The following is a 15,858-nucleotide window of genomic DNA, read 5'->3' on the forward strand; positions in this document are numbered from 1 at the left end:
TCTTAGCAAGTTCAACTGAGAAAGATGGCTGGTTGCCTTAAGTGAAGTCCATCTAGGAGACGTCCATGTCGATGGTACGTAGTGTCATGAGATAAGCATGGCAAGGTAGGCAAGATACTGATTTTCAAGGCCTGGTAGCCCATGTTGAAGATCTTGTTCTAATGGCATTGGAAAATCAGCAGTGGTGATCAGCAGTGTAGTGCTGCATGGTTAATGGGTTGGAGGATGGGAGGACAGAAAAGAGAATGCAGAATGGACGTATAGAGACCTATGGGATCCAGTGTGACAGTGTTGCCTGTATGGATAGATAGAAGTTGACAGATGTGAGATGAATTTTGGAGGTCGGGTCAGTAGGTCTTGGTGATAGATCTGATGTGCAGACTTCGGGGAGGCATGTAGTTAAGGATGACTCCCAAGTTTCTGTAGATATGGAGGAGAGCTAGGATGAGATTTTAGTGGTAGATAAGCCTTATGTAGGTTTATCATTGGTGTGAAATTTTTTGAGGCATATCAACACATTATATTCTGTTTTTAACTTGTGTTAAAGTACACCTAAGATTTACCATTTCAACCATTTTTAAACACAGTTCAGTGGTGTCAAATACATTCATATTATTGTGCACACATCACCACCGGCCATCTCCAGAACTTTTTTCATCTTCCAAACTGAGAACTCTATACCCATTAGACGGTGAAACTCTTTGCCTCAGTCACTCCAGGCCTTGGCTGGCTTCTGTGTCTATCAGTTTGACCTTATTCTACATACCTAATATACACGGGAAATCATATGGTATTTCTCCTCCTGCAACTGGTTTATTGCATTTAGCCTCATGTCCTCAAGGTTTGTCCATCTTAGTGTATGTCAGAATGTCTTTCCTTTTTAAGACTGAATGTTATCCCGGGTGCCTGGGTGGCTCAGTTGAGTGAGCGTCCGACTCTTGGTTTCGATCTCACAGTTTATGGGATCAAGCCCTGCATCAGGCTCTGTGCTGATAGCACAGAGCCTGCTTGGGATTCTCCCTCTCCTTCTCTCTTTCTGCCCCTCCCTCACTCTGCCCCTCCCTCACTCGTGCATGCTCTCTCTCAAAATTAAAAAAATTGTTTTATTAATTTAAAAAAAAGACAATATTATTCTATTGTATGTATATACGACATTCTGTTCATTTATTCATCGGTTGAAACTCGGGCTGCTTCTTCCTTTTAGCTGTTGTGAATGTAGGTGTACAACAAATGCTTGTTTGAGTCCCTGCTTTTAGGTGTATACACTTTAACCACATCCTTGCCAAGACTTGTTATTTTGTTTTGTTTAATAGTAGCCATCCTGAGTCTGAAGGGTTACCTCATATTGTGGTTTTGATTTGCACTTCCCTAATGATTAATGATGTTGAGCTTCTTTTCACATTCTTTCTGGCCATTTGTATATCTTCCTTGGAGAAATGTCCCCTCTGAAAGCATTAACCTTAGATCATATGTCATAATATAGACTTTTTTCGAATATTATCAGTTATTGGCCCTTCTGTTTTCCTGAACTAGATGCTTGATTCTGAACTTAACATGTACTCAAAAGACGGCATAGAGCAAAAAAATGCCAGATCACATTTTTGAAAAATGGGCCCTATATTGAAAAATAAAAGGCATGAATTTTTAACATTCGTGTTTCAAGTGACTTATTTTCAGTATGTTTTGGTTTTATATAATGTGGTAAATAAATTTTTATTGTCCTTTACTATTATACAAGTCTCCTTAAAAATGCTACAGAAAATAGTCTTGTTTCCTTTTCAAATTTTACTTAGTGTAGGTTTATATCATTTAATCTTTCATAAAGTGCCTGATCAACCAGTAGAGGTGACCAAAGTATCAGAACCACCACCCCCTTCCCCTCCCCACCACCCCAGCCTCCAAGGAAGCTTGGTTTTGGATAAAAATCATGTGAGAGATCATTTAGTTTCATTTCCACAGTATTTTTCTTTTATTGCCAGCAATGAAGAGTAGTCAAATAAAAGTGCAAGTTTTATTGTATGTGGTGTATTCACACACATGTACACACGCAAACAGAACCATCTGAGTTCATCTTATTATAATTGTCCTGGAAATCGAGTCTCAGCAGAGTTAGAGGTCAATCTGAGAAACAAATCTCTTGTTTCTTTCTTAGCTCATTACCAGGATCTTCTAGTGTCTTGTACGAAGATGAATTTCTTCAAGCGAATGGTTTTAACAGAAATATGTCTACCTGTTTTCTTTAACAGTTGTTTCGAGAAGTACGAATAATGAAGATATTAAATCATCCTAACATAGGTATGAAATTTATGTATACAATTAATGATGAAGTATATTCCTTAATTTGAGACTATTTGAAAAGGTAGAATTTTATAGAAATTGAAGGCTGCAAATGGCTATTTTCTACTGCGTTGCTGTCTTAAGCTCTCCATTAATATATTTGACTTGGAGTTAATGCATATGAATACTTTTTGTATCTCCTTTCTAAATTGCCCTAAATAGAGATTGCTTGCCATTGCAGTATTTCTAAGAAATGAATTCCAGATAATTTGATAATATGCATTTAGGTTTGATCATAGGGCAAAATAACTAATTTGAATTTTAAAGAAAATAGGGTTGATTTCAATTTTAGTGAATTTATTCCTGTAAGTTCTGGTTTTCCCCTACATGTACAAATAAATAGATTGATTACATGTAACATATCAGCTCAATGGATGATAAGAAGGAAAAAGTAATTCTTCTTTTAACCTGCCCATTTTCTAAACACTTGTTTCTTTCACATTTAAAAACATTATATTTACTAGAGATATTAATGTGATTCTTTGTGGTATATCATTTCAACTATGTAAGTCTGATAATTTGGTGTTTTTTTTAACCAAAAACTTTTATAATACCACATAATTATAGAATATTTTTGTTTCTGTACCAAAGATTGGTCAACGTTTTATGATAGTACAACATATGTGTTGTTATAATACAGTCTCTTTTAAGCTTTAGTTAAAATTTTATCCTGATTTTAAGCTTCTCCTTTTTATTATATTCTTCACATTAGAAAAAGTAATGGTTTTTAATCCCAGAAACTTAACTCTTTTGACCCAACAGATTTGGTTCCAAATCACTTTGTGGTGAGTGGTTTTCTTCCACAGTAGTAATTACCTTTGAGAGAATTTTTCAGTTTAAAATTGTCATTAATAATTTTTAGTAAATACTCAGATTTTCCACTGGCTTAGGATTACCTTAAATTTTCTTAAAGCATATCCCATATATGCTAACAATTACAGTTATATCTCTAATTTTTTTTTCAGTAAAATTGTTTGAAGTTATTGAAACGGAGAAGACCCTCTATTTAGTCATGGAGTATGCGAGTGGGGGTAAGGATGAGAGGGGTGGAAAAGTTATCTTTGATGAGACATACAGAACTGTCAACACCCAAAGGATTATTATAACACTTATGTGTTCACTGTTACTAATGAATCGACAGTTTTATTTAAAATGCTTTTAAGTGGTATATCTTAAGGAAAATTCAGTGTTTGCTTTCAAGACCTATTGATCCTACATTTAAAAGTTGGATTTTTGGCTTACATAAAATTGCCTAAAGACATTTTTCAAAACCCTAAATTTACATTGTTGTGAATGTTTTGATTCTCTTGTCTACATATTATAGTATGTCATAATATTGTGATTAGAAGCACTTGGCTATAAGGAAATTTCACATTCACAGTGTATCTGATAAAGTTTATAGTAAAAGTGTGTTCTGGGCCAGAGGTTGGTCACATATGACAGAGTCTCAATATACATGGATTTTCAAGATAATCCATAAAATGTCTTGATTTAAACAAGTATCGATTTATACATGTTATAAGTTAGAGGACTGAGTTGACAGAGAAATACAGATGCATGTGTGGAATGTAATGGATACTTTGACTACATTGTGTCGAAAATGGGAAGGATTCAAACACTGGTATATAACAAAAGCAGCTTCATCTTCCACACTTGCCCTCAAAGGAGACAGATGTTGGCTCAAAGGTACTGTTGTGACTTTGAGGCACAGAACTTTCTTAGAAACACATTTAAAAATTTCTGAAGCTAAATCATTGAACCAGTAAAACAGAATGCTTGAAGGTGTTAAGCAATTGAAAAAGAGGAGAGCAGCTGAAATTATGTAAACCACTGTGGCTAATTAACTTTTTTGCTAATCAGTAGAAAAACTTAGGGTTGAATTTAGTGTTGATCCTTTTAGCTAATGTGTAGATTTGTATGTAAGAATAAAGAGGATTTATTCTAGTCTATTATACCTAAACTATGTGTTTTTGTACTGTTTCTTAGATTTCTAAAAATGTTTACTATAAATATTACATCTGTTTTAATAGCTTTTTCAGTTTTTAATGCAAACTGAAAGTTTCAGTAGGTTTGGTTTTTTGCAAAGCCTTTTCTCATCCTGAAAGTATTTTAATGTAGGTTTTTTGACTTAACGTGAAAACCTATGTCATTAAGGCTTATTATTACAGGATTTTTAAAAATATTAATACAGCCATGCAAATTTGTATGAGATGTAGGTCTGTAATAAAATTAGTGAATGTATGGATACCACATAATGGATTATTTCTCTTTCTATCCTTTAGTTAGATTTTATAGAACAATTTGTCAGCGTGGGAACCCTGGGTGTTATTTTTAGTTCACTTAGACTCTTTTTTTTCCCCCGTTTGGTGATCTAAAGTGTAGAGAAAGGGGCTGGATAAGCTTTGATATCGGTGAAATCGGTGGACACTTCTGTTTTCGTGAAGGGGCACCACCGCCAGGCTGTGTTAATATTAACATGTATGCTGTTTAACGATAAACGGGAAGTGCAGTCAGCTCTGTATTGGCGCTGATGAAGGGGAGCAGTGGCTGGAGGAACGGAGAGCGCGTGGGATCCTCACCGCTCTCCTTCAGCAGCACAGTGAGGAAGGGCCGTGGGGTACAGTGTGCAGAGGTGTGTACCGGAGCTCAGCCCATACCAGGTGCTCTCTCATTCAGTTCTGATTTCTAGTGGTAGGTTTTCGCCGGGTCTTGCCCGTTAGTGACCCTCTAACAAAACCGTCATGGTTCTGTGGTGCTAAACCTGGGATCATTTTCTTGCCTTTTTAATCTATAACTGGCAAGGTAACTTTTATAATCAACACTTAATATTTTTCCTCTGAAATTTCTAGATATTTTAGGATGGAATCTGTCATGAGAAAAAGAGTTGAGTCAGACAGCTGCTTCTTTGTCAGGGGTATTTAGATCAGTTTTGATTCTGGTTCACTAATGGAGCAGAAGATTTTCTGTGATTAGGTAGGCAGGGAACTCCTTTATGATTCTGAACCACATTTAATCCCAAAGAACCTATTAAAAGTATGTGTTCGGCTGCTCTGGAATGGTGTGTTTTATTTCTTCTTTCGTTCACGCAAACATTATTTATTAGACGTTTGTTATGTACCACGTGTTATTCTAGCTGCTGGGAACACATGGGTGAGCAAACACAAAGTCCCTGCCCTCAAGAAGATTACATTCTTTGGGGGAAGCAAATCATAAACAAGCAATGTATAGTTAGTGAAGGACTAAGTCTTGTAAACATCTGGGCTATGGATGTCCTAGGCAGAACTTAAGAGCAGTCCATATTTTTGAATTCTCGCATATGTCTTTCCCAGCCTAAACTCACATATCTGGAATTAACTACTGTGATGGGTCAACTAGAGCATCTACTCACGTCTATTTTCATCATCCCATTCAGTCATTTAAGTATGCCTGGTATCATATGTTGTCTGACACTGTAGGTGTATTAGTTTCATCTGACATACATCATTACATATTTGGTTTTTAATGTTTTATTGATATCCTAGGATTGATCTTGCATACACACACACACACACACACACACATACAATTTACTGTATACTGAGATACAAATGTATAATTTATTGAGTGCTTACTGTATGCCAGTCACTATGCTAAGCACATGCATTATTTCATTTAATCCTTATAACAGCCATGTGAGATAGGCAGTAAATAGAAGCAGGATCTTAATAAAGTTGAGAAAGCTTCCTCATGTCTCCCAGTAGCTACTTAGGGCTAAACAGGGATTCATAACAAAATTGGTCTGATTCTAAAGCCTGAGTTTTTAACCACTCTACTGTATTTACAAGAATGCCTTAAGCCATCTTAGGAGTTTTAAATAGACATGTATATCTATCTGGTGTAAATTATAAGGACATTAAAAGTAAATTTCTCCCTTATACTGAGATATTTTATTTTTAATATTGTAACTAAATAGTAATTTAGGGTTTTTTTTTTTACAAGTATTAACTAGAGAAAAATGAAAAAAAAACTTATATACATGTAAAGTAATGGGTCTAATAGGAAATTTCCACAGTTTCTCATTTGAATTATTTCAACAAGTATGTATTGTCTACCCACTTTGTGTTCTGTCCTGGGGATAGGGCAGATATGATCGTTGAAGTTGGTTCAGAGTAATAGGAGACACACACCGGATGATTTAATTCTGCATAAGTAGTTAAGAACCAAAATAGATGAAATGAGTATAGTGAGACTAGCATAATCAGAGTATAGGAAGGAAAAGCACGAAATCAGTGGGAATGGAAGCAGTCAGAAGGAATTTGACCAAGACTCCATGACAAGTAGAATTTAAAAGAGAGAGATCCAGCGTAACATGACTTTTGTTACTTTGTTTGACACGTACCCCCCAAATACAACGCCAGGTATAATTTTTGATTGCTCATGCTGTGGCTTCCCTTTATTTGAATGCACAATAAAGAGTTGACTGTATTTTTATGTAATACTTGAAATCAGAAAGCAGTTTTCTCAGTTATGTTTTTATGACTTATTTTTTAAAAGAGTTTTGCTAAATCATAAGCTGCTTACAGACACTCAATTCTGTGTGTAATTTTTCCCTCTTTTTTCTATTCATGTAGTAGTTTGTGATTTACGTAAAACTGTCGGAAAATTGTGGGTCAAAAGCTGCTCTAAAAACAAGGCAAGAACTTGACATTGCTTGTACTGTTAATTGGAGATTTGTGTATATTTTATTGCTTTACCTTTCTGATTCAGGTGAAGTATTTGATTACTTAGTTGCCCATGGAAGAATGAAAGAAAAAGAGGCCCGTGCAAAATTTAGGCAGGTATGGAAAGTAGTTTTTAACTTTGTTGTTAAAACTTTGTTTTAGTGTTGTACAGCGCACAGTATCACAAACTGGACTTCAGAGTACATGGTATTTTAAAGAGGAAAAGTCCTGCTATCTTACACTTTTTAAAGAATGGGAAACTGAAAAAGAAGTTTATTCTTCCTGAATTCAAATTTAAAATAGTTGCATACGGTTGTTTTTAGATGGTGATAAATAGTGAAATGTCTTATAGGTAAGACAATTCATTGATAGTTCTGGAAATATAGACTAAACTAAGAAAAGAAATATTTAATCCTTTATCCAATAATTATCAAGTATTATTAGCTTAATGTATGAAGTATATATGCATTGTGCTTAAAGACATTATTCTCTTTTCTTTTGTCATTAAAGATGTCTTGGTATTAGAACTCATGTTTTTGTAGATTTACAAACTGTGGTCAATTTTATTTAGTTAAGTAGGCAAGAAGCCTTACAAATGTGGGAGAAGAATATGGTAAGATGTTTATATTTCCAGTTCAAATTGAATATGACTTTTTATAGAAAATATAAGAGAAAGTAATTTAAGTTCATCTAGGGTATTTACTTCTAATTTTTAGGAATGAAGTGATTAAAATTAACATACTTTATAAATGATGATGGAAATGACAATTAATGAATTATAAATTGTTCATAAAATTTATGGAAGTAAAATTTCATCAGGCAACTTGCTGTGTCCCAAACTTTACCTTAGTGAATTTAAAATAGTTCAGTTAAAACTAGCTCAGTACTTCTGCACGGATACCCATTCTCCAGTTAAAAGTTTGGGATCCACTGAATACCTATACAGAGGCCTCCTCTAAGAGATGTTACACGTATGTTAACATATAAACAATTTGAAGAAGTTAAAAGTTCTGGAGGAGAGAGAGAGAGGAAAAAAAAACTGTTTCACCTGTTTTTGACATAGTATTCTCCAAATTGATCATGAAGTGAGTTTGTGTTATAAAACTCTGTTGTTGCTATCCCACAGAGTCATTACTTTTTGGAGCATAATATGTGAAATGCTTTATATCAAAGATAGGTATGGCCCTTTTATTCAGGATGGATTCCTACAAACATTCATCCTAAAATGTCTGAAATCTAAAGACAACTGATAATGAGGACGCAACATGAAAGAATTGGACATACCATTCAGGGCTCTCTTGTCCTGGGCCAGAGGCTCACCTTAAGTAAAGCTCTAGTCATCACTTTAAAAGCCATTGTTCTCTCAGTATCAGTCATGAAGTTATAGTTAGTGGCCAATCAGCAAGAAAATTACAGTTGACATTAAATGTTTCCGCTGGGACCTTGCTGTATATTTTATAGACTGCTGCTACTCACTCTTGTTCCTTTTAGTCAGCTGGCTGTATTTATTTACTGAAATCATACTGTGTGGACAAAACTGTGTCGGGTAGTCTGTGAAATTAGAGAAGGTGACAGTGCCTGCTATTATAAAGAACTTGCCCATCTTTACTGATGGGTTGGAACAGGGTAGAAGGCTGGAACGTAGATAGTGTCATAAAATCCACATAATTACTCATTGGCTCATTTTAAAAATAGAGTCTGAATTATTTTTTGAAATCAGTTTCATATTCTTCATGTTGCTATTTAAAATGTATGGGGCGCCTGGGTGGCGCAGTCGGTTAAGCATCCGACTTCAGCCAGGTCACGATCTCGCGGTCCGTGAGTTCGAGCCCCGCGTCAGGCTCTGGGCTGATGGCTCGGAGCCTGGAGCCTGTTTCCGATTCTGTGTCTCCCTCTCTCTCTGCCCCTCCCCCGTTCATGCTCTGTCTCTCTCTGTCCCAAAAATAAATAAAAAAACGTTGAAAAAAAAAATTAAAAAAAAAAAAATAAATAAAATGTAATGCAATAGGAAATATTTCCTTTATAATTATTTATTATACATATTAAATGTATTTACTATTTATATGTCTTCCTTCAGAATTAAAAAGGTAACTCATGTTTTTTAAAATGAGGGATACACTTACACACAGTTTTGTAGTCATTTTGACAAAAGGTTATATGTTATATTTGTTTTTCAGTTTCCTTTCGAGGTGCGTATTTTTCTTTATAAATTTAGTTAAGACAAAGAATAAATGTACATTTATTTTTATTTGCTCTGTATCATGAAATTACTTTAAAATTTTTAACAGTTTAGGAATGTACTATATTAGCAAGTATTTACATATCTATGTCCTTGACTCTGCTGTTAGAATCATCCAGAGACAATTTAAGAGAACTTTAGCAGTCATTGACCATACAGTGCTCCTCTATTCCTAAAGTTTTGAGGGCCTACAAGAAAATCATAGTATTGATTCCGCTCTTCCAATAACAGTAAACTTAAAACTTGGGAGTTCCTGACTCACTTACAAGTTAATTGCAAAGCAACGCAACATTTGCACCTCATAGCAAAACACTGACATGTCTGGTTTTTAGCGTCAGTTCAGGCCTGATTGTAAATCGTGTTTTCAAGATCCAAAAAAGAACAATCACAAGGAAGTCCCTACATCCTACTTAAGGAGGTACAGAATGTTTTGGGATGGAAGGATCTGGCCATAGAATAATGCAGTAAAATTTAGGCTTGTGAATGGGGGATTCTTGCAGTGAGTCAGACAGAAGGCAGAACGTCTCTTTCATGGCAGAAATTGTACCTGCTAGGTAAGTTTCATAATACTATAAGCCACCATATTTAACTGATAGAAGTCAGAGGTCATAGAGTTTGGGGAGAATGAAATGCTTAATACAGAGCATTCTCTTTAATTATCTTTCCATTCTTAAGACTTTAAGGCTCAGGAGATTTTTATTGCAGAAATGCCTTTAGAACCGCTTTCATAGAGATCATTCTGTCTAATGTGAAATGCATGTTTGATAGCCGAATCATTATCTATAACATGCCTTCTTCACTGTTACTAAGACAGAGGGTCTTGAAAACCAGTATTATCAGCAAATTTCTGTCATCCATGATACAAAAATAGCCTTATAATATATTCATTAAGATGTATTAATACTGGGTGCCTGGGAGGCGCCTAGGTGGCTCAGTCGGTTAAAGTCTCCGACTTCAGCTCAGGTCATGGTCTCATGGTTTGTGAGTTCGAGCCCTGCATCAGTCTCTCTGCTATCAGCACAGAACCTGCTTTGGATCCTCTGTCTCCCCCTCTCTCTCTGCATCTCTCTTTCTCTCAAAAATAAATATTTTCTAAAAGGTGTATCGATATTTACATATAAGTGTATCTCTTGCCTAATAAATGTGTTTTAATGAAAATTGGATATTAGAAATTTAAAGCATATTTAAGAAAATTAATACTTACAACTATTCATTGCAAGATTCTGCTGTATTTTAGGGATTTACACTTCAAATTGATCATACTCGTTCACAATTGCTCTGCCTAAAAACATTTAGTGGTTCTGTGGTACCTGTGTAGTTTGGAATTTGGAGGTTTTTACCAACCTGTCAACATTTACTGCCACTATTACCATTTTCCCACCTACTTTTCAAATACATTGTGTTGTCTCAACATCAGTACATTTCACCAGCTTGCCCCTACCTCCCCATCACCAAATCTCATCCTGAAATACTTAGTACTGTCATTCAAGGATGGCTTAGATCAAATATCACCTACTCCGGGCAGCATTTCTAACTGAAATTGTTCTTTATGTAATATGATTCCCCTCACTTCTTTGTACCTCTGCTTCTATGACTCTGCCTTGTATTATGGTTGCTCATAGACATGTAAGATATGTACATATTTTCTTCTAATCAGACTTTCAGCTCCTTAAGGGCAGGGTCCATGTCGTGTTCATTCTGTGTTCCCCTAGCAGCCAGCACATTTTCTTGCACGTAGCAGGTACTCAGTAAACTGTTGAATCAAAAATGAATTTAATCGAATTACATATTGCTCATTGTGTGTTGATTTTGTTTTGAATTCATGTTTCTGTCTGAACCATTTTAATATACATTAGAATAGTTTTATAGTACTGAACTATCAATCTCACTTCTACTTTGAACGTTTTTTAACCCATATTTCTATTAGCGTGGTCATACTTCACATTATCTTTAGACTTTTAAAAATCTCATTTCTATCTCCACTTGTAAATGCCTTACCAGTATTCAGCATTCATAGCGTGTTTCCATTTAACTGAATCCACAGAAGTGAATGTTCTGTGAATTAAAATGGCCGTCCTGTACATCAGAGGGGATTACATATACAAAACAGTTCTTAACTTGATTACTATCTGATTCTTTGAATGTCTTTATTTTATGGAGTAAAATAACTATAATAGAATTGTTTATAACCTATTTCTCATTTGTATCTTTGGCTCTTACCATTGGGTTCCTCCTTGTTCAGTCTTTGTTCCCAAAGAACCCTGTGTAATGGTTAAAAATGATGATTGCATACAATATCTAGTTACAGGGGTAGAATAATCTGCCTGACCGACCTACTAACAGCTTTAAGATCAAATTTCATTTTTCCCTCTTTTTTTTGATACTTGGGTTTCGTTTTAAGGCCGAACAATTTTCCCATTTCTTTATATTTCTTTATGTATGAATAAGTACAGGACAATGCCAGATACCCCTTTGATTGGCCTCGCTTGAAAAAACATGCCTTGAACACATTTGATAATGATTCCTAAAATAGACTGATTCATGTGTGCCAAAGCTGTTATCCCAACATTAGAATAAGCCATTTGATCAGAACTACAAATTGCACACATTTGATCACGTCAGCAGAGAAATATAACAGCCCACAGAAATCTTCACGGACTCTGACAAAGAAATATTTTAGTGTCTTTTAGTGAGAGAATGCTGTGTGTCTACACGGGAAAAAAGTGACTTTTTCCATTTTAAGTGTAATATACGTAGTTTTCAGAGCTGAGAGAACAGGGAAATGGTGAAATATTACTTTGAAATCTAAGTTGGTAATTTATCTTAGTTGGAGGTGATCATTGGAGGAAAATTGCGGTGTTTTTACCATAAAATAATTACACATCTTTTATCCAAATATTTATTTTAGATTGTATCTGCTGTACAGTATTGCCATCAAAAGTGCATTGTTCACCGTGATCTTAAGGTAAGCCACTGATTCCATGACAAAAAGTCTAAATCGTTAACAGCTGCTTTGTAGTATGAGCGCCATCTTTTTGGTTGCTTAATTGTGCCGGGCTCTGTCCGAGGAAAGTGGTTCCTATTTGCCTCCTAGCAACTTCATGAAGGCAGTATTTCCACTGAGAAAATGAAGAAAATACGAAGGAGAAGTTATCTGGCATTAAAGGCTAGAGGATTTGATTCACCATTAGCGAGCTGGTTGTCATAGATCAGCGTGGAGCTTTGTCCCCATCTAAAAATGCCTGAGATCCCATTCCGCCAGAAGGAAGGTAGCGAGCACAGGACCATGTTTATGTGACGTGCTGCCAGTGTCCACTCTCCACAGTAAAGCTCGAGGAACGGGAAGTCTTTAAGTGTTTTTGTGAACGTCCAACGCATGTGATGAGTGTAGACTAGCATATACTTCAGAACAGAAAGTTGTGACAGTCGTGAAAGGTTTGTGTCCGTGAATGTGGGAGCACAGATATCTCTTCAGGGTACCCTTTCATTTCCTTTGGATACGTACCCAGGAGAAGGACTGCTTTCAGAGTTCTGAGGAATCTCTGTCCTCTTTTCCATAATGGCTCCCCCAGTTTATGTTCCCACCAACGGTGTGCGGGGGTCCCTTGGCTCCACATTTTTGCCAACACACCTTATCTTTTATACTTTTGATGATAGCCACCCTAACAGGTGGAAAGTGTTATCTCATTGTGGTTGTGATTCACAATTCCCTGGAGGTTAGTGATGTTCCGTACCTTTTCAGATACCTGTTGCCCATTTGTATATCGTCTTTGGGAAAATGTCTGTTGAGGGACTTTTGTTCATTTTTTCATTGTGGTGTTTGGTTTTTTGCTACAGAGTTGTATGAGTTCCTTATATATTTTAGATATTAATCCTTTATTAGATGTAGGGTTTGCAAATATTTTCTCCCAGTCCATAGGATACCTTTTGTTGATCCTTTCCTTTGCTATGCAGAAGCTTTTCCGTTTGAATGAAGTCTCATTTAGTTCTGCTTTGGCTGCCTGAGCTTTCAGTGTTCTAGTCAAAAAGTTAATGATATTGTATTGAATACTGGGAAATTTGCTAAGAGAGTAGATTTCGGATGCTGTCATCACACATACAAAAATGGTAACTAAATGAGGAGGCGCTATGTTAATCAGCTTGGCTGTTGTAATCATTTCACTGTGTATATATATCAAATCATCGTGTTGCACGCCTTAAGTACATACACCGTTTTTATTTAAAAATATAAAATAATTTCAGGAGCGCCTGGTAGCTCAGTCAGTTAAGCGTCCCACTCCTGATTTCGGCTCAGGTCCTGATCTCACAGTTTCATGGGTTCGATCCCCATATCAGGCTCTGCACTGGCAGCGTGGAGCCTGCTTGGGATTCTCTCTCTCTCCCTCTCTCTCTCTCTCTCTCTCTGCCCCTTCCCCACTCGTTCTGTCTCTGTCTCTCTCAAATAAATAAAGAGAAATTTAAAAATATAAAATAATTTTTAAAAAGAAAGAAACGGTGTGGCCAAACAGGTGTCCTCTTTTTTTTTTTTTTTTTTTTAATGGAAGTAGAAGGTCCTGGGGCTGGGGCGCCTGGGTGGCGCAGTCGGTTAAGCGTCCGACTTCAGCCAGGTCACGATCTCGCGGTCCGTGAGTTCGAGCCCCGCGTCAGGCTCTGGGCTGATGGCTCGGAGCCTGGAGCCTGTTTCCGATTCTGTGTCTCCCTCTCTCTCTGCCCCTCCCCTGTTCATGCTCTGTCTCTCTCTGTCCCAAAAATAAATAAATAAATAAAAAAAAAAAAAAAAAAAAAAGAAGGTCCTGGGGCTAAAATATTTGTCTTTTTTCCCCCCTTTTTCTCTCTTCTTCCAAACTGAACTTTCATTGTACCTTACCTAGGAGTCTATTTTTCTTTTTTACATTTTTTCCCAGGTTGTCTGTCAGCTACTAGCCCTGGTTCATATTATACTTAAAAATACTGTCGTGGGGCGCCTGGGTGGCTCAGTCGGTTGAGTGTCCGACTTCGGCTCAGGTCATGATCTCGCAGTCCGTGGGTTCAAGCCCCACGTAGGGCTCTGTGCTGACTGCTCAGAGCCTGGAGCCTGTTTCAGATTCTGTGTCTCCCTCTCTCTCTGACCCTCCCCTGGTCATGCTCTGTCTCTCTCTGTCTCAAAAATAAATAAACATTAAAAAAAAAAATTAAAAAAAAAAATACTGTCTTAAGCAGTTGTCAAGAGTCTAATCCCATATTCTGGCCCCATTTTTCTGAGGTTGCAGATCTTCTTCTGCTCCCAAATTTTCCTTCTCCATTTCCTCCCACAGCTATTTTAGGGAGAAATCACTTCCACAAAGAAAGAGAAAGTAGAGGAGGGTTCCCCTGACTGTATGTTTGACGCCCAGCTTATCTCATTTCTTACATGGAAAGAAATCTGAGAAACTAAATCATGTGCAGCACCCTGAGTTTCCCTGCAGTGTGGGGGATGGGCTCTCCCTCATGCTCCTGGAGCAGATCTCAGACCCCCTCCAGCTCTGCCCTTCTGACGCAGCCTGCGTACTTTCACATCCATCCAGACATCTTCACGGAGACCCAAAAAGCCCCACTTGCTCACGCATGGCCCCAGAAATTTACAGTGACCAGGCTTTTACATCAGAACATCACATGGTTTTGTCACACCGGTCTGTAAATGTTGGGTTTTCATAGAAATGTCCCAAATGTATGTGCTGTTGCAATATTCATGTCATAAGTGGCGCCACATTATTGTCGTATTTTTGGGTGCTAAACATACCTCCCTTTTTTAGAATAGCTATCCCAAGCTAGCACACCTTTGAAAGGAAAAAGAAGGAAGGTGAGGGAGGGAAATGCTGCAAGGTGGACACAGTGCCTGGCTCTCCGGCGAGGCAGAGAAGTCTGCCTTTCATTTTAGCCAAATTGTACTCCCTTTGGTGACCTCATAAAACACATCTACAATGTAATAAATAATTTCCTTAGTCTATCAGTTATAAAAGAGTTTGAAACGAGACAGGTACAAAAAAAAAGGTTTAAATGTGCCTTTTGTAAACACAGGCAATTCAGCTTGTGTTTACAAAAGGCACATTTAAACCTTTTTTTTTTTTTTTTTTTTTTAATGATTCTGTTTTAGGATTTTGGAAAAACAGCATCTGAAAACACGAGGGTGGAAATCACTGCTTTCTACCAAAATATACCTCCAGAAGAGGAGAATTTAGTTTTAGAACAGCAAAAAGAAACTTAAACAAGATCTAGTGGAGGCTGTGTTGTATTGTTTTGTTTTACTAAAAGAACAGAACTTTGTTGAGGAAGCATTCTATCAGAGAAGACGAAAGATTTAATTCAATAGCACAGAACCCCCGACTGGCAGTTATTTTAGGTATACTCTTGAGCTTTGCATTAATCAGTGATGGTCTATTAAAATAGAGCACTTTTGAGTAAACTTGTTGGGTTTTTTTTTTTTAATATTTATTTTTTAGAGAGAGACAGAGTGTAAGCAGGGGAGGGGCGGAGGGAGAGGGAGACACAGAATCCGAAGCAAGCTCCAGGCTCCGAGCTGTCAGCACAGAGCCCGACGCGGGGCTCGAACTCACAAACTGTGAG

General features: G+C 36.9%; 1 protein-coding gene across 2 annotated transcripts in view; it reads left to right on the forward strand.

The window, feature by feature from the left end:
- MARK1 (microtubule affinity regulating kinase 1) overlaps window positions 1-15,858 on the forward strand; it is a 117,713-nt gene that overhangs the window by 64,944 nt on the left and 36,911 nt on the right. For both annotated transcript variants that reach the window (XM_078441049.2, XM_078441050.2), the window contains exons 4-7: window positions 2,247-2,295; window positions 3,303-3,368; window positions 7,084-7,154; window positions 12,185-12,241. In XM_078441049.2, the coding sequence (XP_078297175.1) occupies window positions 2,247-2,295; window positions 3,303-3,368; window positions 7,084-7,154; window positions 12,185-12,241 (243 nt within the window). The remainder of the gene's footprint in view (window positions 1-2,246; window positions 2,296-3,302; window positions 3,369-7,083; window positions 7,155-12,184; window positions 12,242-15,858) is intronic.

This window comes from Panthera onca, chromosome F1 (assembly GCF_046562875.1).
Source record: "Panthera onca isolate mPanOnc1 chromosome F1, mPanOnc1 haplotype 2, whole genome shotgun sequence".
In the NCBI taxonomy this organism is placed as follows: Eukaryota; Metazoa; Chordata; class Mammalia; order Carnivora; family Felidae; genus Panthera; species Panthera onca.